The 27,172-nt window shown below is 35.9% G+C and overlaps 1 protein-coding gene across 1 annotated transcript in view; it reads right to left on the bottom strand.

The window, feature by feature from the left end:
• The window catches only part of LOC110021944 (WD repeat-containing protein WRAP73), a 47,157-nt gene extending 22,456 nt beyond the window's left edge, over nucleotides 1–24,701 (bottom strand). The window contains exons 1-4 of the mRNA XM_020720674.1: nucleotides 24,233–24,701; nucleotides 21,914–22,402; nucleotides 5,767–5,988; nucleotides 5,606–5,690 (exon numbers count right to left, since the gene is read on the bottom strand). Coding sequence (XP_020576333.1) covers nucleotides 5,606–5,690; nucleotides 5,767–5,988; nucleotides 21,914–22,402; nucleotides 24,233–24,349 — 913 coding nt within the window. The 5' untranslated portion in view covers nucleotides 24,350–24,701. The remainder of the gene's footprint in view (nucleotides 1–5,605; nucleotides 5,691–5,766; nucleotides 5,989–21,913; nucleotides 22,403–24,232) is intronic.
• Nucleotides 24,702–27,172: the final 2,471 nt, after the last annotated feature.

Here is a 27,172-nt window from a genome sequence, read left to right as displayed (position 1 = left end):
GAACAAATTTAAGCAACTAAAGGTAGAACAAATTTAAGCAACTAAAGGTTGTTTTTGACCAAGTGCACCGCACACTGGGACAACAAACCCACGCCTAAAAACTAATGCATTGTTCCAGGTTAAAGCAACTGCACCGTCATCGCGACATGTTCGATCCTAGACATTATAGTTCCGGCGTACCTGCGTCGGCATCGTGGCGGCCCCGCGCCAGACTCGCTAAATAAAAGTTGGAAAAAATTTTCTTGCATTTGTCGAGCTTTGCCTATATATATGCTCATGAGGACGTGCCTAGGGAAACTAGGGCAGCTGGAGACTGTTAGAGAGAGATTTTAGTGAGAAAGAGTTTCCCGACAATGACACCAAAAATTTGATGTTCAAAATTTTTGCAAAGCAAATCGATCAATCACATAAGTATACGCATTGATTGAGTAATGTATGGAAACAAGTCCACGTATTGATCCACAGAGGATATTGTCAAACTATTGCTAATCTGTGAAGTTTTAATTTACCAAACCGCTAAGTCTGGTTTGGATCGAACTCCAGCGATGAATCCAAGAGTTCTAAAAATGCAATAAACATAAATGATAGGAAAAAGAGTTAAGAGTTTTTTAGATATGCAAGATTCATACTCCTGCGATACAGGTCAAGTGATTTCTTGAGATTTTCCTATGGAACTCACACTATTATTGACAACTAGAGATAAAAGATTTCTCCTTATACCTATGTCTAGGTCAAAAGAAGAATCAGAAACTCATAAATTTAAGTTTCACTTAACCTTATGCATTTCTCAAGATTTTTTCGATCCCCCTGTATAGGTTGCAAAATCCTACTAGAATATGTCTATTCTGCCAGGTTTCTAAGGTTATCATACTCGTTCCACTAGGCAATGGACATAAGTCATAGTTCACGTGATATCAAGTAAGAAAACTCAATACAGATCTACGGATATTTGTATTGATCGGAGAGGATCACAATATATTGTAAGGATTGATTGACTTTATATTGAGTTTACATAGGCTCCTTTTATAGTTGCTGGTGGCCAATTTTATATTTGATGTGAATGAAATGTGTGATGAATTCATGACTTGTTTGTTCTTGTTTTATAATATTTTATATTGATATTATGCTTGAGAAAGATATGTTTGCTTTAATTGTGCAGATGACATGTTAGATGCAGTTTTGGAACAAAAAAGGGTGAACTTAAGCAACTAAAGGTTGTTTTTGACTCAATGCACCTGTGCAGCCGGGACAACACACCTGCGCCCAAAAGCTGGCGCACCCGCTCTAGATTAATGCACCCGTGTCGGCATCGCAGCATGCCCACGCCTAGAAATTATGGTTCCGGAGCACTCACGCCAGTATTACGACGCACCCGGACCAGCATCATGGCATACCCATGTCACGCTCGTCAATTCAGATTTGGAAGATTTTTAATTGCATTTGCCAAGCTTTCCTACATATATGCTCATAGGGACGTGGCTAGGGCATCTTGGGGGTTGAAGGTTGTAAGAGGAGAAATTTTGGTAAGAAAGAGTTATTTAGGATTTTCTTCCTCTCTTTGGGTTGAAACCTCTAGGGGTTATTTTTGCTTCTCTTTTTCCCCTTTGTTCTTGTTATTTTTGAAAGTTTGTGTATGAGAGAGGGATCTACTACTCTTGTGGAGAGAATAAGTATTGCTTATAAGTTTTACAATTATTCGTTTCTTACAATGATGATCTGCTTAGCTTTCTAGTCTAAGGTTTTTCCTACTATGCATGACTAAATTCTCTTTCATGTCTCTGTGATATAGGATCAGTGGTTTTATCGTAATTTTTCAAGATGTTTTCCATGTAGTGTTTTAGAGCTTTCATGATTTTATGTTGTTGGTTAACCTGAATTTTATTTATTCCTAGTCTAGAAAATTAAGTAATATCTTCGTGTCTAAAACTTCTATCCATTGCATGGTGGAATAAATAAATTAACCATGAAATCCTGATAGAATAGAGATATTCTAGTAGGATTCTGCAATCTTGATAAGGGATCGGGTGAAACCTAGGCATAGACATAAGAAGAAAGCATATTCCTCGTTGAAAACTATCACGTAAGAACATATTAAGAAAAATCACAAAATCCCACAATACCCGAGTCATAGAGGCCTGAGTCTCATCTCTCTTGATGAACGCTGAATTTATCTTTGCTTTCTGTTTTCTGCTTTCTACGATTGTGATTTATTTTCTTTTAGGATTTTAACCCTTTGTTGTGATCACGTCAAGTTAGGTTCTTATAGTTAATAAATTAGAGATTTACGACCAAGACTAATTGTTATTCTTTTCCTCGTAGAATCAAAACGCAGACTCTGATACCGCATATTACTTAACATGTATACTTGCGTGATTGACCTACTTACCTTACAGTGACTTTTCGGCCATAAATTCTCCGGAAATCTACCCTCATTAGAGGGCATCGGGGAGAAAGCCAGCATGTCCAACTATCTTAAAAGACTCGCTGGTCATTGTCGTGAGACATTGTAGCCGGAAGTCAAAATGTTCTTTTAACTGACCGATCTTAAGAGATGCATTAGGCCTTCAAGGTACCTGAAAAAAATCAAATCACAAGCACGGAAGTCAAAATGTTCTTTTAACTGACCGATCTTAAGAGATGCATTAGGCCTTCAAGGTACCTGAAAAAAATCAAATCACAAGCACGTATTTCCTCGAGTTGGTACTTGACTTTCTCTGAACATTACTTAATTCTCTGGACATATACTCAGATTTCTCATGATGAATACTTAAAATATTCTCCCTAATTTTATAAAAATATCTTCGAACGAATAATAAACTTTCCATGAACAGTTCTTAATTTCTTGGACAGGTAATTGAATTTCTTCAAACAAGCATTTTCAAAAATTTCTCCTCCCCCCTTTTTATACATTTTCGAGCGAATTGTCAATGTTGATAGCAATGAGACGATCAATGAAATGACGAAATTGATGGACTATATCTTCCTGATTGTTTTATAATATATATAATATATGTTATATGTTATATATTATATATATTCAAACAAATAAACAGGAGATGCAAGGGCTTAGGAAAAGGAAATAAAAGATCAGTGGGCTGTGCGAAACAGGCAAAGAGCAGGTTAAGGCAAAGAGATAAGGGTTTATGTTTTGAGTTCGCGTGTGAAATTAGGTAGTGAGGGATTTGATTGGGTCTCGCGCATAGACAAAGCAGTGAAAGCAGGATCATGAGGTTATGTACATGAATTGTGCGACAGTAGGACTTTGATTATTGTGGTTGGGGAGAAGTCAAATAGGGGCTTCACCTGTAGAAAGAGAAAACATGTGAAGCTAGGGCGAGCGAAGGGATCGCCCAAGTTATTTGAAAGAAATAAAGGGGAGATAGAATAGGTGTTCGAATGGAAAGGGACTAAGGTGTAGATTCAATCCAGAAGTAAAGAGGAATAGAATTTTTGGAAGCCTTATATGTCACGATCCAGTCATTGCTTTTCCTCCAGCTCTAATCGTGGTTGTGTTGCAAGATATGTCAATGAATAAGGGGATGGAAGATTGCGTGAGACACAGGGATTCACGAACATAAGGCGGATGGGCTAGCTTTGGGTTTTGATTTGCAAATAGTAGCGAAGAAGGAGAACAGGGAAGAGGTAGAAGTGAAGCAGGGAAATGGCTTGAGCTAAAGAAAAAAGAGATTATGTGGCTTCATCTATGATCTCTAGAGTGAATAGGAGAGAAACAATGTGGTTCAGTTACATGTACTAGAGCAAACAACAGAAGCAAAGGCGAGGGCTTTCAGCGGTTTTTGGTCTAGGATGTGTTCGAACAGGGGAGTGGGAGAGCAAAAGCGGGGTTACGCAAGCCTGTTGTGTGGCTTTTTTATTTCGAAAGGGAAAGGGTGCCTCGCATTAAAAAATATAAAAATCCTAAAGCGGGAGTCGGTTCGGTGACATAATATTTATTAAGTTTAATCAACCCCAAATAATAAAATTTATGATTTTAATGACTTTTTTTAACTTCAACACGATGCCTCAAGTTCATTTAATTCAATCCATGCAAGAGCCTTACATTTCATGCAAGATTCTACTCTATTTGACATCAGTCTAAGAATTTAATCAAGTGACTCTCCCTCTCTCCACTGTTCACTGTGATAAACAAATTATTCTAGATTGGAAACTAAGAGAAGTTTATAGTCTTCTTTGGACTAGGTTTAATAGTTTAACTTAGTGATCAAATTTTGATAATCATTTGGAGATGATTAATTTATATTTTCTAGTTTTCATATTTTAGCTTGCTATTTCATCTCTTCAACTCCTCTCAATCTCAATCCCTAGAATCTACTCCAAAACTCCCACTCAATCCGTAGAATCACCTCACAAACACCCATGTCTATGCAGTTTCTCTCAACTTTCTTAAACTCTCAGCCTTACTCCCTCTCACCTCCCCTCAAAAGCCATTAAACTCTCACTGCTGACCACCAACAACGTCAAAAATCCTTACCTATCTCTCAATCTTATCCTAGACTACTCATGCTGTAGCATACATCCTCACACAGCCATTCCAAATAATTTCTTAAACCCTCAAACCTACAACCTCTTCACTTCACCGCCCTACAAACTGCTTCTTTCCAAAGGTAGCTTTTGGTCACTATAGGAAAACTATCTTTCCATAACCCCTAAAGTCCAAAAAACTTCCATCAGCTATCTTCCATCGTCCTCATACAAACAAAAAAAGAGAGTATTGTCCTTCATTCGGTTCCACAACCTACCACAACAAATTTTGGTATCAAAGCCATATCCCAAAGAAGCTGCAAAGCAAAATAAGCTAACATCAAGATTGGCCTCGACGAGTGATAAATTTATTATTCCACTGGTGGGTAACCTCTACAATCCTAAGTTTTTGACTTCTCAATTTTATTAATTTATTACTCAACTAAATTTAAGGTTCAAACACATTACAAGGCTAGCCTGAGAAAACATTCATTTCCTTTACTACATAAACTTTGTGGAAATGCAGATTCACTACTAAGAATAAAACCCATTCCCCATCGCATTAATTTGGTACTTTTATAAACTCTCGGACTAAAATGACCCCATGTAAACAATTAGACTATTTTGGCATTTTACTAAAAAATTTAATGAAATATATGAGAAATTTAGAATCAAATAAATTTACAAAAAGACCAATGTAATCAAAATCATAATGATGCATAAATTAAAAATGGTCATTAATAAGATAATAATAATATATAATTAATAATAAATCAAATATGTAACAAAAAGTCAATATTTTGTAAGAAGTTATAGAATGATTTTTACAGTATTTCAAAATTTATTTTCAATATTTATTTCATATATCATCATTATCCTTCAATGCTTGATAAATCAAACAAAATTTAAACTAATTAACATTTTAACATGAACTTGCACTTGAATCTTCTTGAATTAAACATATTGAGCTCATCTTAAGTTGCAAGTGCTCTAAACTAAATATATCATCCAATATGAAAAAGTTTTGCTCCAACATTTATTCATTAAATAAGTCGAGATTATTTCATTGTCAATCACACTTATGAAGAAATCTTTTTAAAGAGCATTCTAGAAAAGAACTAACCATGATAGTTGCCTTGTAAATTATTGGGGAAATCTTTGCTCAAAGATAATTCAGCCATATCAAGTTGCCAAGGTTCATCCACTTCCTGAACGAAATTAAAAGAGAAAAATAAAAAGTAACCACCTTGCTGAGAAAACCAAATTGCAATACCAATTCTTTACCTTGAAAATAGCAGCATCACAAGGCCCACGAATAGTTGGTATATGCGTGAATTCAGCAAAAATTTTCCATGTTAGGTGATTCAATGCCCTTAGAGTCTGATCATAACTACCCACAGCAAGAAACTGGCCACATGTGGACCATGTTACAGTTTTCACACCTAAACCACTTTCATATGCTTGATACTTGAACAAGCATCTGCCATCTGGAGAATAAATGAGAACCTGTATCATACACAACACTTACTCCATTTATAATTCTGATAAAAAATTGAAAGTTCTGTAAAACAAAATATCGAAATCTCAATTATCGATAAAACTAGCAGAACACAATATAAAAAGAAGTTGGATAACTATGATTTATACTTTTACATGGAAGTTATAGAGAGGATCATGAAATTACCGTGATGGAAAAAAAGCTACCTTAGGATATACTATCACAGTTGCAAGGAAGAAATTAATGGAGATTCCAATCATTCTATACGGTTAACCTGCTTTTCAATTTCCTCCTTAACTGATGGTGTTGAAAAATAATAATTGTTATATCAATGGTGATATACACAGTTCAAGATCATGATACATGATAGCAATATAGTGACATGCCAAAACTTACAGGGACGTAAGTCGGCCGTACAAAGCATGTGCACGTGTCAAGTAATGCAGTTAAAGAGTACCGCATGTAGATCCCGCGAGGAAAGGGCTAAGAGCTATCCTAATGGGTGAATCTCGAGTTTACTAAACTTCTAAACCTAGTCTAGCGTAATCACAAATAAAAGATTGTTTCCTAAAATCCTACTTAAAAGCAATAACAAAAGATAATGTGTTTTGAGAATATGAAAAACAACGGCAAATAAATCTTATATATCTTCAAGATATGTGAGGCTCGCGCCCTTATGATTTTGGTAATGTGGTGGTTCGTGATTTTCCTAGACTTGCCCCACGTGATTGTTGTCAACAAAGATAAAAAGTCCCCCTTATGCCTATGTCTAGGTCAAAAGAATGTTAGAATCCATAAAGTTGAGGCTAACTCAATCCTCATGGCATCCAACGAATTTGTTTTGATCCCCTTTCTAGGTTGCAAAACCCAATAAAATATGTCTATTGTCATCTGGATTCTGAGGTTAACCATTTTCGTTCCTCTGCGCAACAGGTAGAAGTCACAATTCACAAAATATGTTAACATCGTACTTGATCAGATCATAAGTAATGAAACTCTATGGTTAACACAACAACGAAAAAGCCCTGATGTCTCAAGAAAATGACGCAGCAAAAGAAATGATCCGAGAAAACCACAAAACCACATCCCATAAATCACAAGGGTGCGAAAGAAAGTTTAGCTACACGTGATAGAAAAAACACTGGAAAAACATCCGAAGAAAACCATTGTTATAAATAAAACTGAAATGTACATGCTTACAAAATAATTTGTTCCCTCTTCCATAGCAGTCAACTCCTCTCTCATACAATAACCTCTCAAAACACATAAGAACAATACAAAAAAAAAAGTTAAAGAAACATTAGGACCTCAACCCCAAGAGAAGAAGAGGAAATCTAAGGAAAACTCTAAAAAACTTTTTCTCCAGTCGTCTCCAACTCTCCTCTTCACCCTAGAATGTTTCAATTCATGCCCTAGCTTCTCTTTTAAAGATCCATAAAAAATTGGCATGAAAAAACCTTCCAAAATGAGATATTGCGGTCCGGGCGTAGTCACGCTAGACCACGGCGGGGTCATGCCAGTTCTAGCATGGTCACACCCAGATTAGGCGTGATCATGCCGGATAGTACTATTTTTGCGCGTTTTGACTTTGTTTTGTATGTTGGACACTTATAACCAGCAAAATAACACAGAACTTTCCACAAGTCTAAAATCATGATATATGAGGTAAAATAGTATGTAAAATGTATGATAAAATGCATGTGAAATAATATAAAATTAACACATGTCAATACTCCCAAACTTACCCTATTACTTGCCCTCAAGTAATCACATGGCTCAGTGAATTGTATGGTACTCTTGTAGGTTTCCAACTATTCAACCTGTTTGTCAAGACTAAATAAAAGTGTTTAAATGTCATTAGGATTATTATCTTTAATGGTTAATAACTTGCTTTTCTTAATTTCCTTCATTCCTTAAGAAGATTTTATAGATCCTTAAATTGGTGTTATTTAAATTCTTTTTCACTAACCTTGAATATCGTTAATACAGGTTTAGGGGATCTTAGCCAACTTAATGTTCACTTAACTCTTGACCTTGAAGATAACTTTACTTGATTTTAATTAAAGAATCAATGCAAAGTTTATTACTTAAGTCTCACTAGACCTCCTTCTATTTACTTTTATTTTCTTGAATTTTTATTGTGCCAACCTCAAACCTAGGGATTTTTTACTTTTTGCTTTTTTCATTTTTTTTCTTTTTCATTTTTTTTTCTTTTTTTTCTCCTAAGAATTATTATATCTAGTTGACAATATTTTTTTTTCTAATTTTTAAAATGTGAGAGAAAGTGATTTTTAAGCAATAAATCTAATACTTGATTTTTTAAATGTTCCACCTCCCAATTATCTTTTCAAGTTAAAACTTCATATCACATTAATTTGGCTAAAATGGACTCAAAGGATTAAAGATATTTTTGGTTTACTACTCAATTTCTAAGCCATGCATTTTTAATAATCTATAAGTTCCCTTAAGCAAAGTACGAAGTTGTTAAGTTTTGAATTCTTATTATTAACTCATTAAAGTTTACATTTTCTAAATGACATTTATCCACTTCAAATAGATTATGATAAGCACTTTGAATTAATTAAGGGTCCTAACAGTAGTTACAAAATGAAAACTGAATCTTTAACTGAGTTATGTAGACTACTTTTCGGTTTGTACAAAGGTACATTTTTCTTCTTCCCAAAATTGTTTTTTTTTCTAACATATGAATACCATGAAATAACAGTAAATTAAAAAACAGGTAAGTGTGGGAACAAGTAAATACAGGAGTGTTTACATGAATCTAAGAAAATAAGAATATAAAATATGTAACAAATGCATTCATCACGCCATGGAGGGACAAGACTCAAAACATAATTCAAATGAAAATTTAAAACAAATCAATAGCAAATTTCAAAAAAAAATTTCAAAATAAAAGCAGAAAGTAAAAACATGTCCAGCACATCAGATAACACTTGAGTGACCTCATAAGATAGTACTTGTTTTAATGTCCTCAGCCTAACTAAAAAATCTTTCCCCAGGATAAAAATTCCAATTAAGAAATTCTCAATCAATCGTCCAATATTTTATTGGTCCTAGATCTTACTAAGTCCTCAGTTTAACCTCATTAATTCCGCTTTTTTGCAGATTTTGTTTTCTCTGATAGTTGCAAGAAATGGGTCCATTTAAGATAATTCAAGGTTTTCTAAATTTAGGGGTGTCCTCCCTAGCTTTTTAAGGTTGAGGATTCAATTTTATTGGGTCAATTTCCTATCTAGGGTTGTCTTCCAACTCTTCCTCTTGGGGCACTTCTATGGGTGATACTATAGGCTCAACTATCTCACTTACAACGCAAGGGGGTGCCTTAAAAAGAAGAGTAGATTCTTCCTCAGTCATCCTCCAACCAAAATCATCAAACTCAACATACTCTTTAGGGATCAACTCTTCAGATTCAAAGGTGTGCCCCTCTACTGCCCCTGACGTCCCTTTGGGTTTATTGTTTAATTAATTAGCTAGCTGCCCACTTGATTTTCTATGTTTCTAAGGGTATCAGTTTGGCTTTGTAACTCCTTCCTCGGGTTTATCATTGTTATTCCAAATAATCATTTTCTTCAAGATAGTCACTATCCTGGTTATTCCAACCTCCTATAGAATCGACTTGGGGGCTCTCCCATTGTTGGTTGTCAACTTTAGGATTATTATTGTTCCAATTGAAGTTTGGCTAGGTCAATCAATTTTGGGTGTATGTGTTTAATTCATTCCTCAAATTTATTAGCAAATTTTCTGACGACAGGTAATTCTCTCTAAATTGGGGATTCGAGGTGTCTTCTCGAGGTTGAGTTTGACAAATGTGGTCCCTGCCCCACTTTTTCTAATTACAAGGTCGGCTTGAGTTCTCTCCCAAACTTGGTTTTCTACACCAATGTCACTAATGCTCTAATTAAATTTTGGTAAATGGTCTAGTTAGGGTTGTAGGTATTGGAAAAGGAATTATGGCCATTATATCCTATGGCATTAATAGTTTCTAAATTAGAGATGCTAGGATCTATCACTAGTCCATGAATCGACCCATCATTTGGTGGAAGTCCTTGCATCAGATGCATCCCCAAATTATCTAACTTCCTAGAAAGTGCGGCCACATGGGTGGCCAGAATAGTTAAGACATCAGTTTCATGAACACTAACTACATTCTAGGGTGTAACTCCTTTAACAAGCCATTGAAAATTATTTGTGGTCATTTCTTCTATTAGTTGGTAGGTTTCATCAAAAGGTTTTGACATTAAGGATCCACCTGTTGTGGCATCTATGATCAATCTCAGAGAACCTACCAATCCATTGTAAAATGTTTGAATTATCAGTCAATCAGGTGGGGGGTGATACGGGAACTTCCCAAGTAATTCCTTGAATCTTTCCCAAGCTTTGAAAATAGACTATCTATCTATTTGTGTGAATGAAATGATATCATTCTAAGCTTTACAGTTTTCGATGGAAAAAAATATTTGACTAAAAACTTTTGTGCTAAGTCATTCCAGGTCATGATTAATCCTGTGGCAAGGGAATTAAACAATACCTTAGCCTTATCCCTTAGAGAAAAGGGAAAAAGCCTGAATCTAACGACATTATTGGCGACACTGTTGTACCAGAAGGTAGCACAAAGTTCAAGAAAATTAGCTAAGTGCAAGCATGAGTCTTCAGCCAAAAGCCCCAAAACTAATTTTTCTGAATCATCTGGATTATGATAGGTCGATGGATAATTAATGCTCATATGAATTTTTTCAACAGAAGGATTGGCGTATTCCCTAAGTGGTTTCATGATGGGTGTGTTAGAGTTAGCCATCTCAACAGATGTTTCAGAAAACAATTACGATCTCATAAGACGTCTAAAAGTGTGATCAATCTCAAGTTCAAAAGGGGTGAGTTCAACCTCAGCTCCCTTGTGTATAAAAGAACATTTTAAAATTATACAGCACATAAACGTACTGACCCACACTAGTCAATAAGTTGAATGCAAATGCGACACTCGATATGCAAAGAAAAGTGAAAGAAACAGAAATAACTTAACCGCAGAAATTTTCTTTTGCATTTATTTAGCTCTTAATTTAATTTGTTTTCAGATTTTAAAAAAATTCTTTTAAGCACCTATAATAAAACACAACAACAATACAAGTGCATACAAATGTGAAAAAAAACATAATAAATAAAATTAAATTACTAAACATATATTCTCCACAGTTCAACTAAAGTTTTCCCAAAATCAGAATTCTTCTTAATGCTTTTCCTCGACAATGACGCAAAAAACTTGAAGCGCCAAAAATTATCATAACATACGTTGGTCGTACAACGTAAGTGCACGTGTCAAATAGTAATGAGCTTAAAAAGTACTGAGTATTGATCACACAAAGAAAAGACTAAGAACTATCATGTTTACTAAACTTCGAAACCTAGTTTAGCGTGATCATAAACAGAAGATTGTTTCCTAAAATCCCACTTAGAAGCAATGACAAAAGATAACGTGTTTGGAAAAAGCAAAAAACATTGGCAAATAAATCTTATATGTCTTCAAAGTATGTGAGGCTCACACCCCTGTGATTTTGGTAACGTAGTCATTCGTGATTTTCCTAGACTTTCTCCAACGTAGTTGTTGTCAAAAGGGATAAAAAATACTCATTATGCCTATGTTTGGGTCAAAAGAAAACTAGAATCCATGAGGTTGAGGCTTTCTCAATCCCCATGGAATCTCACGGATTTATTCTAATCCCCTTTCTAGATTACAAAACCTAGATAAAATATGTCTACTGTTATATGGATTTTGAGGTTAACCATTTCATTCCTCTGCGTTAATATCCTAGCTGTTCATACCATGAGTAAATGAAACTCTATGGTTAACAAAACAACGAAAAAGTCCTAATGTTTCAGGAAAATGATACAGAGAAAGAAATCATCCAAAAAAAATCGCAAAACCACATCCCACAAATCATAGAGGTGTGAAAGAAAGTTTAGCTACACATGATAGAAAGAATACTGGAAAAGCATCCCAACAAAACCATTATCATAAGTAAAACTGAAAAAGTAAACACCTACAAAATGATTTGTTCACTCTTCCATAACAGCCAACTCCCATCTCATTGAATAATCTCTCAATACATATAAGAACAATACAAGAAAAAGATAAAAGAAACCTTAGAACCACAACCCCAAGAGAGAGGGAGAGGAAACCTAAGGAAAACTCTCAAAAACTTCTTCTCCAGCAGTCTCCAACTCTCTTCTACACTTCAAAATGTTTCAATTCATGCCCTAGATTCCCTTTTAAAGGTCCAGCAAAAGTCAGCATGAAAAACCATCCAAAAAGAGATCTAGCACTCTGCCGGCATGGTCACGACCTTGGCGTGGTCACGTCAGGCATCACTATATTGTGCATTTTGACTCTGTTTTGTGTATTTGACACCTATAACCTGTAAAATAAAACAAAGAGCCTTCCACAAGCATAAAATTATAATAAATTAGGTAAAATAGTACTTACAATACATGATAAAAAGTATGTGAAATCACGTAAAATTGATGCATGTCATATAAAACATGAATTGTAGCATTCCATGACCATTACTTGATGCTCTTGTGATACCAGAGTTAACCCAAAACCAAATAAGGGAAGCAAGTATCATTATGCAAATACAAATAGGATTATAATCAACAACACTTGAAATAAGAAAAACATGACACACACATACCCCGTCAGGGTGAGGTAAACAAAGAGCCTTCCACAAGCATAAAATTATAATAAATTAGGTAAAATAGTACTTACAATACATGATAAAAAGTATGTGAAATCACGTAAAATTGATGCATGTCATATAAAACATGAATTGTAGCATTCCATGACCATTACTTGATGCTCTTGTGATACCAGAGTTAACCCAAAACCAAATAAGGGAAGCAAATATCATTATGCAAATACAAATAGGATTATAATCAACAACACTTGAAATAAGAAAAACATGACACACACATACCCCGTCAGAGTGAGGTGGGAAGGTGGTTGTGGCCAGAGAAGTAGGGTTATCCGATGACGGGACAACAAGCTGAGCAGCGGCGAGGGGACTTGGGAAGGGTGGCAACAAGTTTGGGGTGGTGCAGGGAGTGGTGGCCACATGCAGGAGGCTGTAAGAAGGGGCGATGGTAGCAAGGAAGGTGCAGGGAGGGTGCGTCCGCATGTAGCACAAGAATAGAGAGGGTAGCAAGCATAGAAGGGAAATTGAGAAGGAAATATGCGGAGGTAACCATTACTTTGGAGCAGAATACAGCCAGAGCACCAACTATCCTCAGCTACAGCCCTAACTAGGAAAAGGCGGGACAACACAAAACTAAAGCAAAAAAAACCAAACCCTAAGATTAGAAAACAACATACATATAATACTAGATAACTAAGGGGACTCCCACCCCTTGGGCGAGAAACCTAATCTAGAGAAAAGAGTCGAGCAACCCTTAATCTACTCCTGTTGAACCGATTAAGCCTCTCTAGCTAATTCAACTAGGCGTTAATCCCATGTCGGTCTCCTAGAAATGGAGGAGCTTCGGCCTCATTCATCGAAGATTCTGGTTCCTCGTTGCACGTATTCAAATCCACTACGTTGAAAGTAATAGAAATACTATAGTCTCCCGGTAAGTTGATCTTGTAAGCATTGTCGTTCAACTTCTTGAGAATCCTGAAAGATTCATCTGCTCTGGGATGGAGCTTCCCAAAGGATCCCACCAAAAACCTTTTTTTCTTCAAGCTAATCCACACTAGATCCCATTCTTGAAAGGTCACCTAAATCCTAATTTTATTTGTCTGTGCCTGATATTTGTGGTTATACTTGGTGATCTTTTTTCCCACCTCTTTGTGTAACTTCTGAATATCTTGCACCCTCTCCTTAGCATCCTCACTAATGTCTGATGTCGAAAAAAGTGGTACCAAATCAAATAAAGTAAGTGGGTTGCATCCATACACGATCTCGAATGGGATGCACCCCGTGGTCTAACTCATAAACCTATTGTAAGCAAATTTGGCCTGGGCTAGGTTTAGCTCCCACTATTTAATATTCTTCCCTAAACGCAACTCAAAAGGTTCCTTAGACTGCTGTTCACCACCATCGTCTGATCGCCTGTCTGGGAATGAGTTGTCGGGCTGAATTGAAGCTTAGTGCCAAGCTTACCCCATAAGGTCCTCCATAAGTGGCTCAAAAACTTGACATCTATGTTAGAAGTACTGGTCCTGGGTATTCCGTGTAATCACGAGCACCCTAAAGTACAATTCAGCTACATGTGACACATCCAGCGTTCAGTGGCAATGTACGAAATGAGTCATCTTAAAAAATCTATCCACAACAACCATCACAGAATCATTGATCTATTGTATCCTCGAAAGACCCAATACAAAATCCATGCTAACATCCACCCATGGGACCTCTGTTACTAGTAATTGGGTGTATAGTACTGCATTTTACCTTTTAATTTTGGCTGCATGGCAAATTTTGCATTGGCTGAAGTGCCGCTCCCCATCTCTCATCAATCAAGAATAAAAAAATGTTCTCACACAAGTACAAGAGCCTTGTCATTGCCAAAGTGTCCTGCAAGGCCTCCGTTGTGGCTCTCATGAATGATAGACTCTAAATGAACATCAAGGAATACACAACCTAATATGGTGGAATGGATAACCAACAATCCTGTGATACTGTCCAGCAAGCTTCTGCTGACACTGCTCCCATATCTCTCTAATTTCTTAATCTGCCCCGCACAACTCTTTCACTATATCAAATCTTACAACTCGAGCCTCCATAGAAGTGATCAGCAAATGGCGGCGGCTTAGTGCATCTGCTACTCTATTCTGGCTTCCTGCCTTATGCTTTTAGCACAGACTGAAATGAAGCCAAGAGCACCCAGAAAGCATGTCGATCTTTTAGCTTGTTCTGGCCATTCAAGAACCTCAAAACCTCATGATTCGTAAACAAAGAAAACTCACTCATCAGCAGGTAGTGACTCCAATGACTTAGAGCTCCCATGATAGCATAGAACTCTTCTTAGTATGCCAAATACTTCCTTTTGGACTCATTCAGCTTCTCACCGAAGAATGCTATGGGGTGGCCTCTCTGGCTCAATACTTATTCGATTCCCACATTGGAAGCGTCGAACTCCATCTCGAACAGCTAGTTGAAGTCCAGTAATACCAGTATTGGTGTCTGAGTCACCTCTTTCAGGGTATCAAAACTGGACTAAGTTGCATTTGTCCACTAGAACTTTTCCCTTTTCAACAGTTTTGTCAGGAGAGTTATGATAGCGTTGAAGCTCTTGATGAATCTCCTATAGAATGATGACATACTCAAAAATTATCTCAACTCGATAAAAGACTGTGAACGTCTAGCTCATGTGGCCTCAATCTTTAGAGGAACAACTAAATGCCTACACTAAACAACAATATGATCCAAAAAACATACCTCTGCTGCCAGAAAGTGGCACATCTTCAGGTGGACATATAGTTTCTCCAATCCCAAAACATCAAAGACCGTCCTCAATTGATGCAAGTGCTTCTCTTCGAATCTGTTATATACAAAAATAGCATCCAAGTACCTACTACAAACTTCCTGATGTGATCTTGGAACACTTGATTCATCGACCTCATGAACGTGTTTGGGCGCATTGGACAGCCAGAAAGGCACGACTGTCCACTCATATAATCCATCCTAGGCCTTGAAAGCAGTCTCCCACTCCTCCCTTGGTCTCATCCTAATATGATGATATTTGTTGCATAAGTCAATCTTGGAGAAAATAATGGCTCCATGCAACTGATCCAATAGGTCATCTAGGCGAGACATAGAAAACATGTATTTGATGTTGATCTTGTTAATAGCTCCAATATCAATGCACATTCTCCACGATCATTCCTTCTTAGGCCATCAAGACGGGGACATCACATGGTCCGGTACTCTTTCTCCAAGCCTCTCGCAACGAGATCATGCACATGTCGTTGTAATTCCTCGTATTCTGCAGATCTCAATCCATAGGTAGGCCTATTTGGCAACACTAATCCCGGGATGAGATTGATGGCATGTTGAATGTCCTTCGGTGGAGGCAACCCCTCTGGAAGGCAGTCAGTCATAACGTCCTAAAAGTCAGCTAGCAAAGGCTTGTATAGGCACTGGTATCTCAATCTCCTCCTCAGTTCCCTCTAATATGACTAAAGACATTGTTGTTGGAGCCTCTCATACAGACCACATAAAGGTGGCTCATGGGACTATTGTTTCCTCTATAATGTATATTCCTCTCAAGTTCCTGACGGGCAAAAGAACTACTGCTCTCATCCTTGAACAAATAAGTGTTCTTGAACTCGTAGTGTTGGGCCTTGCAATTGAACTGTCATGACCTCCGTAACAAAATATGACAAGCGTCTATGGGTACCACATCTCACCGCACCTACTCCTATAGCTAAAATCCAATAGAAAACTCGACCAAGCATAATTGATCCACACGTATCTCATTCCCTTTTTTGACCGGGTAAAGGAATAGGGTGCGTGGACAAATCCAATTTTTCCACCATCAAAGTGGATACCACCTCACAATTCCCACCATCAATAATCAGATTGTAGACCTTCCTTCTCACGATACATTTGATGCGGAAAATGTTATACCTTAGCCACAAATGATCCTTCTCCGACGCAATTTGTAGGACCCTCAATATAACTAGCATTTGTCCTACATCTTAATGCAATTGAAGTTCCTCCTGATACTCCTTTGCTTCCTCATCACTCACTTCCTCGACGATACCCTGCTCAGTGAAGGAAACAATTCAGCTTGTGAGGCAGTTGGAGGTTATGTGTTAGTAGATGTGGAATTTAAAACATCTTCTGGTGGGCACTATACTGGGTGAATTACTCTTCTTCGGCTTTTTTCCACTCATATATGTCTTGTCACTCCCTGTTCAGTCTTTCCAACCCCTCCAGATGTACCCTTGTTGGTAGCTGCAGTTGTAGGTGGTTGTCTAAATAAGAGCGGGTGTATGCTTAGGTTCTACTATTTCTTCTTCTTCAAAACTCATTTTCTTCAAGACTAAGGTCTAGACATCTCCTAGTGGCCAATAGGCTTGCAATTGCACAATGTTACTAATAATTGGCTTCAAACCCCCCAATATCTGGCTATAATATGTTCCTCTGGCTCTACCAACTTGCATTTCATTTGAAGTTGATCAAATTATGTCTTGAACTTCTCCACTGAGAGGTCTCTTTGTTGCAGGTCATAAAGCCTCAAAAACATATCATGAAGGCAGTGAGGAGGTAAGTAGTTCTTCTGCATCTCCTTCCTCGTCTTCTTCTGTCTAGTAAATTTATCACTTCCTTCTCTCCTTTGCCTATGAAAATTTTCGAACCACAAAGAAATGTTCTTTCCTAATTTGATGGTAGTGAGATTCCCCATCATATCTTTTGGCACTTCTTTGTATTCAAAGATTTTCTCAACCGACTGCAATAAATTCATCTAGATTCATCCTTCCTTCGAACTCCAATAAACCCACTTTCACTCTGAAACGTCATGCCCACTCTCAACCTTCTATGTTAATGAATTTTGAAGCGTCGGGACCAGTCATCTTCTTCATTGAAATCCTTCCTATGGAAGGGGTTCTCATTCTCATCTATTCTACCCTTCGACTCTTTTTATCACGGTCAAAGGTAATTTCCCTCCCAGTCCCGTCATCAATGTCTGATATCAAATGGATATGATGGTAATTTCCTATGGCGGATGCTAGAAACACTAGTATATGACTAAATTTATGTTAGCTCTGATACCAAATGATACTGGAGTTAACCAAAAACACTAGAGTATGATTAAAGTTACACTAGCTCTGATACCAAATGATACCGGAGTTAACCGAAAACCCAATATGAGAAGCAAGTAAGATTACAATCAACGACACTTGAAATAAAAAAGCATGATACAAACACAAATACCCCACTTGGGCGAGGTGGGAAGGCGGTTGTGGCTAAGGAAGTAGGGGTTGTGGGGCTATCCGACAGCGGGACAGCAAGCTGAGCAGTGATGAGTGGACCTAGGAAGGGCGACAGCAAGCTAAGGTGTTGCAGGAATTGCGGCCACAAGGAAGGAGAATGCAGGAACGGTGGCAGCAGCAAGGAAGGTGCAGGGAGGGTACAACAGTAGGTGGGAGTTGCACAAGGAGCGCGACAGCAAAAAGGTTAGGGACATAGAGGAAAAAATATATGAAGATAACCACCGCGTTGGAGCAGAATACAGTCAGAGCACCAACCGTCCTCGAATACAGGCCTAACAAGGAAAAAGATGTCGACGACAGAAAACTGAATCGAAAAATTGAACCCAAATCAGAAAAAATAGCATATACATTAAATGTTGCTGAGATGAGAATGCTTAGGTGTATGAGTGGCTTAACACTTAAAAATAAAATTCGAAATAAATATATCTGTGATAGGATTGGTGTAACTCCAGTGATGGACAAGATTAAAAAGAGTCTTCTTAGGTGATTTGGTCACATTAAACGCTGACCATCTGAATATTTGATTAGGAGTGTAGATGTTTTTAATTCGACTTATGTTAAGAAAGGCAAAGGTAGACCTAAAAAGGCTTAGGGATATTGTATAAAAATTGATTTTAATATTTTAGAATTAAATGAAAATATGACACTCAATAGAATGAAATTGAGAAAAAAGATTCATCTAGCCAACCTCAGTGGGATAAAGGCTTTTCGTTGTTGTGACAACACTCTTTGCCCGTTCAGCAGTTGTGCAACAGCAAAGCATGCACTGTTGTCATAATCAAGGCTAGAATTCCATCCATATTAAGATCAGTACTTTTATATTGAAGTTTGAATTGAGTCAGTACTTTTATATTGAAGTTTGAATTGAGTTCAAATAAAATTGAGTTGATTTAAGCTGCACAATAGGATTGAAATCCAACACTAGAGAACCAAAATTAGATGTAAACAAGTCAAACTAACGTAGTCAGATCTAATTATTATTTTCCATTTGTTATTAGAGTTGTCATGGTTAAACAAAAAAAAATCAAATCTAATCACATAATATAATAAATTATAAGTAACACATTGATGTTACCTGGTACAATAGCTATCCAAGGGATTCACAGACCTCTTCTTTTCTAGAGCCATTATTTCAGTGGCTCCCATAGCATTCTTCACCTAGTCTTCACTAGTTAACCGTTTCTAGAGGCAACCTTTCAGTGGCTCCAATGGCTTTCTACACAGAGTCTAAACCAGCTTTCTTTTACCAGTGGAATTGCCTCTCCTACAAATAGGTTTTACGGCTTCAATTTAACTTGCTTTTTTCATAACTAGGACCATCATATTCCAAATAATTAATCCAAGTGATTCCTCTAAAAAGCCAACTTCTATAATTTGGATATTATCTAGGTTTGATCAAGAAGAATTTCTTATTGGTTATGTGATTATAAATATGGGTACGTGTAATGGCAATTTCTACAGTGTTTTAAGCCTACCTGTAGGTGACTATATTTAGACATGGTAAGACAAAAATGTTTATTTTATGTTCACTACTTTTTTATAAATTTTTAGAGTTAATTTTGTGATTGGTTTATTAGTCCACTTTTCATGATTTTGGTTTGGATAGAATTACAATATGTCGAAAATAACTTTAGTGCATTTAATTAAATTTTTTAGGGGCGATGACATATAGGGCACCCAAAACATTGCTATTTACAAATCAAGCTCCCTCTTTCATCCATTTTCAAATTCTCACTTCAAAGGTCATGATAAAACCTCAACTCATATTTTTCATTTTTATCGAATTCACAATGGTTTGATCTTGGCAAGCACAAATTCATTAGTTTCATAGTTCAAAAAAGGACCTAGGTGCTCGATTTTGTAAATAGCAATGTTCCTTCTGCTCTGTATGTAATTATCCCAATCTTTTTGCATGTATTTTATATCCGATTAAGTCTTCACCACATTATAGAAATTTATACTCTATTTTAAGTATATTTTTATGTATTTTTATGAACATTGTAGATATAAAAAAAAGGTTTTCTATTTAACTTATCTTTTTAAGAAATTAGCATATTTTTGTGAAAGCAAATTTTCTTGAATCAATGCAATCTATATTTTACCAAAGTGTTCTAAGCATGTAGTATTTAATGGTTATATTTTTATCATTTTTGAAACTCTAAATTTCAAACTATAAAATAATTCACATAAAATTGGAATGAAAGATATAATTTTTATATTTGCTTATATAACTTTATTTAAGCTTTTATATAAATTTATATATATACTTGTCTACTTCCAGAAACTTATTTCCATGCATTTTTTTTTCTCCTTTATTCCATGAACATGATTTAGAGAAAGAGGGGAAAAGGAAACAAAAATTTTAAGAACCGATTTTATCCGCTGGGCCAATTGAGGAAATATAGCAGCTCAAAGTAGGATGTTACAGCAGCTTTCAATTTCGTTGATCTCGTACTAATTCTAGTATTTTATTGGTTCGATTTAATACAAACTTAGATATATGAAAATTTAAAAAGATTTCACCTTGTAACTTTTGATATGTCATTGAGTTAATTATTTTATTAATATTGACATGCGCATACTAATTTTTCAATAGGTATTTCATAATATATAGAATTTTATACATTTTAAAAAAGTGGAAATAAATGTTGCTGACTTCTGTACTTTATATGTATTTAAGTGGATGTATAAAGACTATACTTATATGATTATTCATCAATGTACATCACACGTCTAACAAATTTTAACAAGTGGAGATATAAATAAAACTACTTGTATAAAAGGCATAAAAGAAATACAAAAACGTGTAGCCATAAATGACAATAGAGATAAAAGAAATGAAAGAAAAATTATAAAATATTCTAAATAAAATATGAATTATTATTTCTTGTTATGTTACTTCATTCCAGATATTACGTTAACAAAAATACTCATATATATTTCATGTTCAGTGGAGCCTATGACTAAAAAATCATGATAAAGATTTCCAAAACATTTTGAAACTCAAGAACAAATCAAGTGAACTACGTACTAAAAGTCTTCCAAAACAATGAATCATGCATGCTTCTCAAAGAAGGGTAAGATCTTGCATCTAATGCTTTCTTGCTACTCCATGAACAGAATAGTAAATTCTTCGTGACATAGCAGAATTTACTAATAAAATGTTTGCATTCTATTGAAACCTCTTAAATATATATATTTTATCATAATGTTAAAATAAAAACAAGTGAGATTTGGTAGTTCATAATAGGAATTATTTATCAGCATTATTGTGTTATTGCTTTTAATCTATTACAATAGTCATGAAAATTATTTTCATTTGCATTAGCTCATATGTGCTGCTCTCAAAGACATCTCCCTCTCTCCGTCAAAAACTCAAACTATATATTAATCTATCACATAACAACATACAGGTTTCTACTTCTCAAGTCTTTCATATCCTCATGAAGCTATACGTGTCTATGCCTACTAGGAAAAAGATCAAAACCATAATCATGCAACGACTCTGTTTTACCTAGAGACATAATTGTTGCATTATGCATTCCCAGAAATTCAATAACATGGTTTGAAACTTTAACCTCTCATCCATGAAAGTTATATGGAGGAAGAAGAAGAAGATAAACAACAAGAATGATAAAATTCCTTTTATGCAAGTATATAAGTTATAATACAGGTTAACCCTTTTGAGACCAAAATATCTATCATTGCTGAATTTCATGGCCAACAACCTCAGCCTAAGTATGAAATTACAGTTAAGAAATCACACTTCAAGTTTATTTAGGAAAAAAAAGAAAAAAGAGTTGTTCTATTTCTGTAATACACTAAAAGTGATACCTCACGGTGCTTATGGTCCACAAAAAAACAAAGAAAAGAAGCATTTGTGATTTTTCTATTCTATCATCTAATAGACTAAATCATTTTACCTTATAATCAAGTAGTGAATCCCATGTTACAAGGGCACTATCATCTGGAGACCATTCAACACCGGCCAAGTCTATTGTATCAACTGCAAAAGTACCCATGATTTCCCATGAATGACAAGAAAGCAGATTTATGTAGTCTTTACAGTCTCTTCTGGTGCAAATAGCAGCAAATTTTCCATCTTTGGTAAAAGAAACACCCTTTGAAGTATGTTTCGGCCACTGCACATGAACACAAGCAGTGTTCACAAGTGACCAGACAGTCAATCGTAGCTGGAACTCAGAAGTTGTCAGTATGTGGCGGCTATCAGGGCTCCATCTTGCATAAGCAATTCCAGCAGGGCCTTCATCTATTTTACAAGTCCATTCTGATTGGGTTAATGACCAAGCCTGAACCACTGGCCTCTTGTAAAGACCACAAAGGATGTACTCCGAATCGGATGCCCATTCTATATAGCTTATTTTGTCAACACAGGAGTAAAGCTGTACAACCTATACATAGAATAAATGTGTCAGCATAGCAATCTATTGAACAGGAGCAATATTTCCAAATGCAACATAGCTAAATTTAACACTAAATTTAATGAAGTAAAATAAAAGGCAATTTACAATCATCAGTGCAGCTCTACTTGGGACATACTGAAAAATTTCCCAGTTGAGTTGGGGAAAGTTTTGATGTTAAAATTTATTCCTCAAATTTAAGAGCAGCATTCTGCAGCCATGCACGGTGAGGACGTAAATTGGATAAAGCTGGGATGGACAACAGGTAAGAGAAATTGGTTGTCATAAAATGAAATAAAGAAGAAGAGAAGAATGCATAAAAACAATTTCTGTTTCAGTATATTATGAATCCATACAAGATTATAATGCCCATTATTGGTGAGCCGATTTGCAATAGCCAATAAGTTAAACTATAACATTCCTCATGAACTGAATAACTGATAAATCAAGGACCCTTCCAAGGTTTTGCAGACCACAATCTTCCATTTTCTTATAAAAGAGTTGGGATACTCTAAATTCCCGAAAAGTTTGGAACTAGTCTAATAAATAGTAAGGATGCATTTCTCCAAATTTTTGCAATTAATCATCACCAGGATTCATTCATTTCATCTGAATTAGCATCCAAGCAACCACATTAGTTGCGTGTCACTTCAACTGATTCTGATGCTATGATATGTTTGTCATATTCATATACATATTGATTCTTATCATGCACAATAAAAAGACACTCAAATGTTTAAGCGGGCTTTTAGCCTATCCTAATTTCAAAAGCTAAATAAAAGTGCAAAAAGTTTTGTCCATGTCGAATCTAGATTTGTCTTGTAAGGCATGACTAATGATCGGAGCGGTAGAAACCTTGAGGGAGAAATAGGAAGAGAGAGAGAAGGAGAAAGCAGTAAAAGAGCACACATAGGTTTGTCCCATAGGGGCAAATTAGTGAATTTTCGGGCTCTGTGAACTATTTTATGTATTGTAAATGGGAGGTTACAAGAGAAAATGGAAGAATGATCTTCTTACAATAGATGGTCCAGAGAGAAAGCCCAAAGAGTCCAAAGCCTAGAATGTAAAAAGTCTCGAGAGGCAAAAAAACCTCTTAATGCATGCTATAGAAGATGGAGGGCCCAAAGGAGAAAAATTACATGTGTACCCCTGCTTTAATAGGGTGGTTACAGGTCATTATTGTCTTTTGTCGTATCATTTCGTATTTGTAACTGATTCTGGTAACTTTTTATCTGGCTTGGATCTTCTGTTCGACAGGTTCTTGGGGTCGGTCGACTAAGCTGTCGTCGATATACTATTTTGTCTAGTGTTGGTCGGTCTTTGCTTTGGAAAGCCAACTAGTCCCCCAGCACGGCCAGTCAGCTTGCTTGATTATAATCCTTTGGTGATTTTTGTCAATCTTTTAGGAAGTTGTTGAAAAAACCTCATGTTGTTGGTAATTGAGAGATTGGTGGAGATATTTGACCTTTGTTCATGAATGTTTATTCCTGCTGGCTTGTTGCTGGCTTGGGTGGCCCAATTAGGCTGACCTATGAGCCCTTAACTGTCAGTCGGATGGTGGTTCTTCAGCCGGGTGGGCTTCATGAGTACTTATAGTTTTTCGTTGGAGTGATCTTCATTTTACTTCTTTCAATCTGAACTGATTGATTGCCTTCAGATTCGTGCGCCATTTTTTGGTGTACAGTACAGCATTTTTATATCAGATTTATAGAGCAAAATAGATGTTCATGATTATGGGGAGTGCAAGCATTGAGGTCTCTTGCACATGAAAGTCCCTAAAACAACTAATTACAAACCATAAACATTGTTGGGGGAACTTACCTTCAGTGAAACAAGGTCGCGTATCACGAGGCGGTAATTGACGGCGACAGCGAGATAGTGGGAGTTTGGGGAGAAACTACAAGGCCCCGTCTGCTTGTAGGAATCGGTGAAATCCATGGACAACTAGTGGATCACTACCGCTACTCAAACAATCAGAGATCCAACAGAGTAAAACCCCTACCTCTAAGCGTTATTCCACATCAGCAGCCCATGATGCAAGCCACTCCGAATGCAGCGTTTGACAAGGTATGGAGCCCGCCATTGGTTTCGAAAAACCAACTAATCTCAGCAAGAAATATTGCACTGCTACTCCGTTCAATAAAAATGGGTCATCCGTAAAATGTTGCCCCTTTTCATCGTTCAAAAAATTTATAAAAATACATTTTTTCGTGCGACCGTCCCAATGCCTTGAAAAAAGCACGCATTGGCGATTTATTTCATTTTTCAGGGGCTAGGGTTTTTATTTGCATTTTTGAGATTTAGGATTCCTGTTTGAAGCACCCGAGCGTTTTAGGTTCTCACCACCGGACCTCTTTACCGCAGGACTTGACACGCGTCAGCCATATTTTGACACCGGGACCAACAAAGGCACTCAAGGCTCCGCAAATGCTTTAAATATCAAGCTTAACAAGGTGATATATTCCATGAGTTTCTAGCTAGTTTTGGTTCTAAAAGCTTATAAACTAATGTTGTTGCTTACTCTATATATATATATATATATATACCAAATAAAAATTACAACACATGGCAAGAGGAACCTACCACACACTCTGTTCAACTCACATAAAAAAGTAAAAACCTAAAACTCCTCTCCCAAAAAAAAAAAAAATGCAACGCATCCCACTAAAGTACCCAAAAGAAAAAACATCTACTTCAAATCATAATACACAAGTTGATTAAGAGTTTTGGGAGCTTATTTAAAAATAACAGTAGTAGTAAGATAGCTTTCAAGCTTAGCAATCTAATTCACAATTTTATTACCTCCACTTTTGGTGTGTCCAACATACACATAAATCCTTGGTTAAATCAACAATCTTCTTCATCTGAATGTTTATACTCTAGTGGTGCTCCTCTCTTAACCTGCAATACTTCCAAAGCAATAGAGAATTCATTTCTAAATTTATATATTTCCAACCATATTTATTGGCTATCATCAAGCCGAACACCAATGCATCAGCTTCAGCAATTAACGCAGAGCCAAGAACAGATGACTGTGAACCAACAAATAACATTGCCTAAGAAATCCTTGCACACTCCTCCAACACCAGCATTAAGTAGGTTTCCAACTACCATCAATATTAATTTTAATATAAGGTGCATGAGGTTTGATCCAATAAACAGGAAAGTTATTTTTAACTGAATGAATGTGCTCAATTTTGAGCATAGCGAACATCTTCTCAAGTTTGTCACTATTCTTACCTTTATAGCCGTTGAAGTTAAAACTTTTGAATAAGCAATTGCTAATCATGTCAAATATTTAATTGATATTTAGAAACTCATTATGAAATTTTATCTTATTCCTTGCAAACCAAATAAAATAAAAAATGACATATGGAATATTAGAGAAAAAAGGATGTCCACAGGATTTCAATTCCTCATAGATACCTGCTACATCTATATAGATACTTGCATCCCGACTTTTATTAAAAAAATAGCAACCTTCTTCCAAATCTCAACCGCAAACCTGTAGAAAATAAGGATGTGATCGATAAATTCATCATGTTCTCTACATAGTAAGCGGATATAAGTAATTCAAAGGCCCTTAAGCTTAAGGATATTATCAATAGGTATAACCTTGTGAAAAAGCCTCCATATGAAGAACGATTAAGAAGGTTTTATCCATATATTCTAATTCCATTTCAGATCTAAACCCTGAAAACATTGAAAAGTATTAGCAATGGTCTTTGAAATAGTATCCCCAATATTGCTTTTAGTATTAGGAATATCTTTGTTCTTACTATTTAAAGGTATATTGGTTATGAATTTAGCATCATCGTATCTAAGCAGTTGTTTCAATTTGTCACTATTCCAACCATTCTCATACTAAAGATTTTAACTTTGACGTGAATGTCTTATGACCCACCGTAGCAATCCACAAGACTATCTTTCCAAAAGAGACTTCTCCCATACCAATGTCCCAAGTAATAAGGCTTTCAATCAATTTCGAAGTAATGGATCCAAATATATAATAGTTAGGTTTAACATTAGCTGTGATGGATCCAAATATGGAAAAAAAACATCAAGAGAAAAAGAAGAAACCAACGTGGTAAACAGGGAGAATAAGTCAACTTTATTTATTTTCAAGTGTCTATCTTTGTGTAACCGAGAAGTTTAATTTTTATTTTGTGTCATAAGTTCAATGTAGAAGTTTTCATGATGCAATATTTTCTCCACACTCATTTGTTCATTATAGAACTTCATTTGGCCAACTCTCCTTACAATCATATGTTACTTCCTTTATAATTTTAAAGAAGATAATTTATTTTGGGAGGTTTACATGTTTAATGTGTTTGAAAAACAAAAAATATCATTGTTTATAATGCACAGAACAATCAATGTAAATAATATTTGTATGTACCCCTATATATCATCATGAAGCACCATAATGTCATCATATTATCACCATAATACAATTATGATATTAACACATTACAACCATACTAGCACCAAAGTTCTAATGTTACATTATTTTAAAACACACCTCACAAGGCCACCTTACAACCAAAATGTTTGGCACACATTACAACTCGAATATCACTAGAATATCACATGAATAATACCAGAATACTACCAAAAATTACATCAAATATCATCATTATAATACCACAAGAATATCACTAGAATACCAGCTGAACACCACATGAATACCACTACAACACAATTCCACTATAATGACCACACAAGTGCTATTCTGGTGGCATTCTTATGGTCTTTAGTTGG

The sequence above is a fragment of the Phalaenopsis equestris genome, unplaced genomic scaffold, assembly GCF_001263595.1.
Source record: "Phalaenopsis equestris unplaced genomic scaffold, ASM126359v1 Scaffold000152, whole genome shotgun sequence".
Taxonomy (NCBI): Eukaryota; Viridiplantae; Streptophyta; class Magnoliopsida; order Asparagales; family Orchidaceae; genus Phalaenopsis; species Phalaenopsis equestris.
This window is presented reverse-complemented; position numbering and strand designations above follow the sequence as displayed.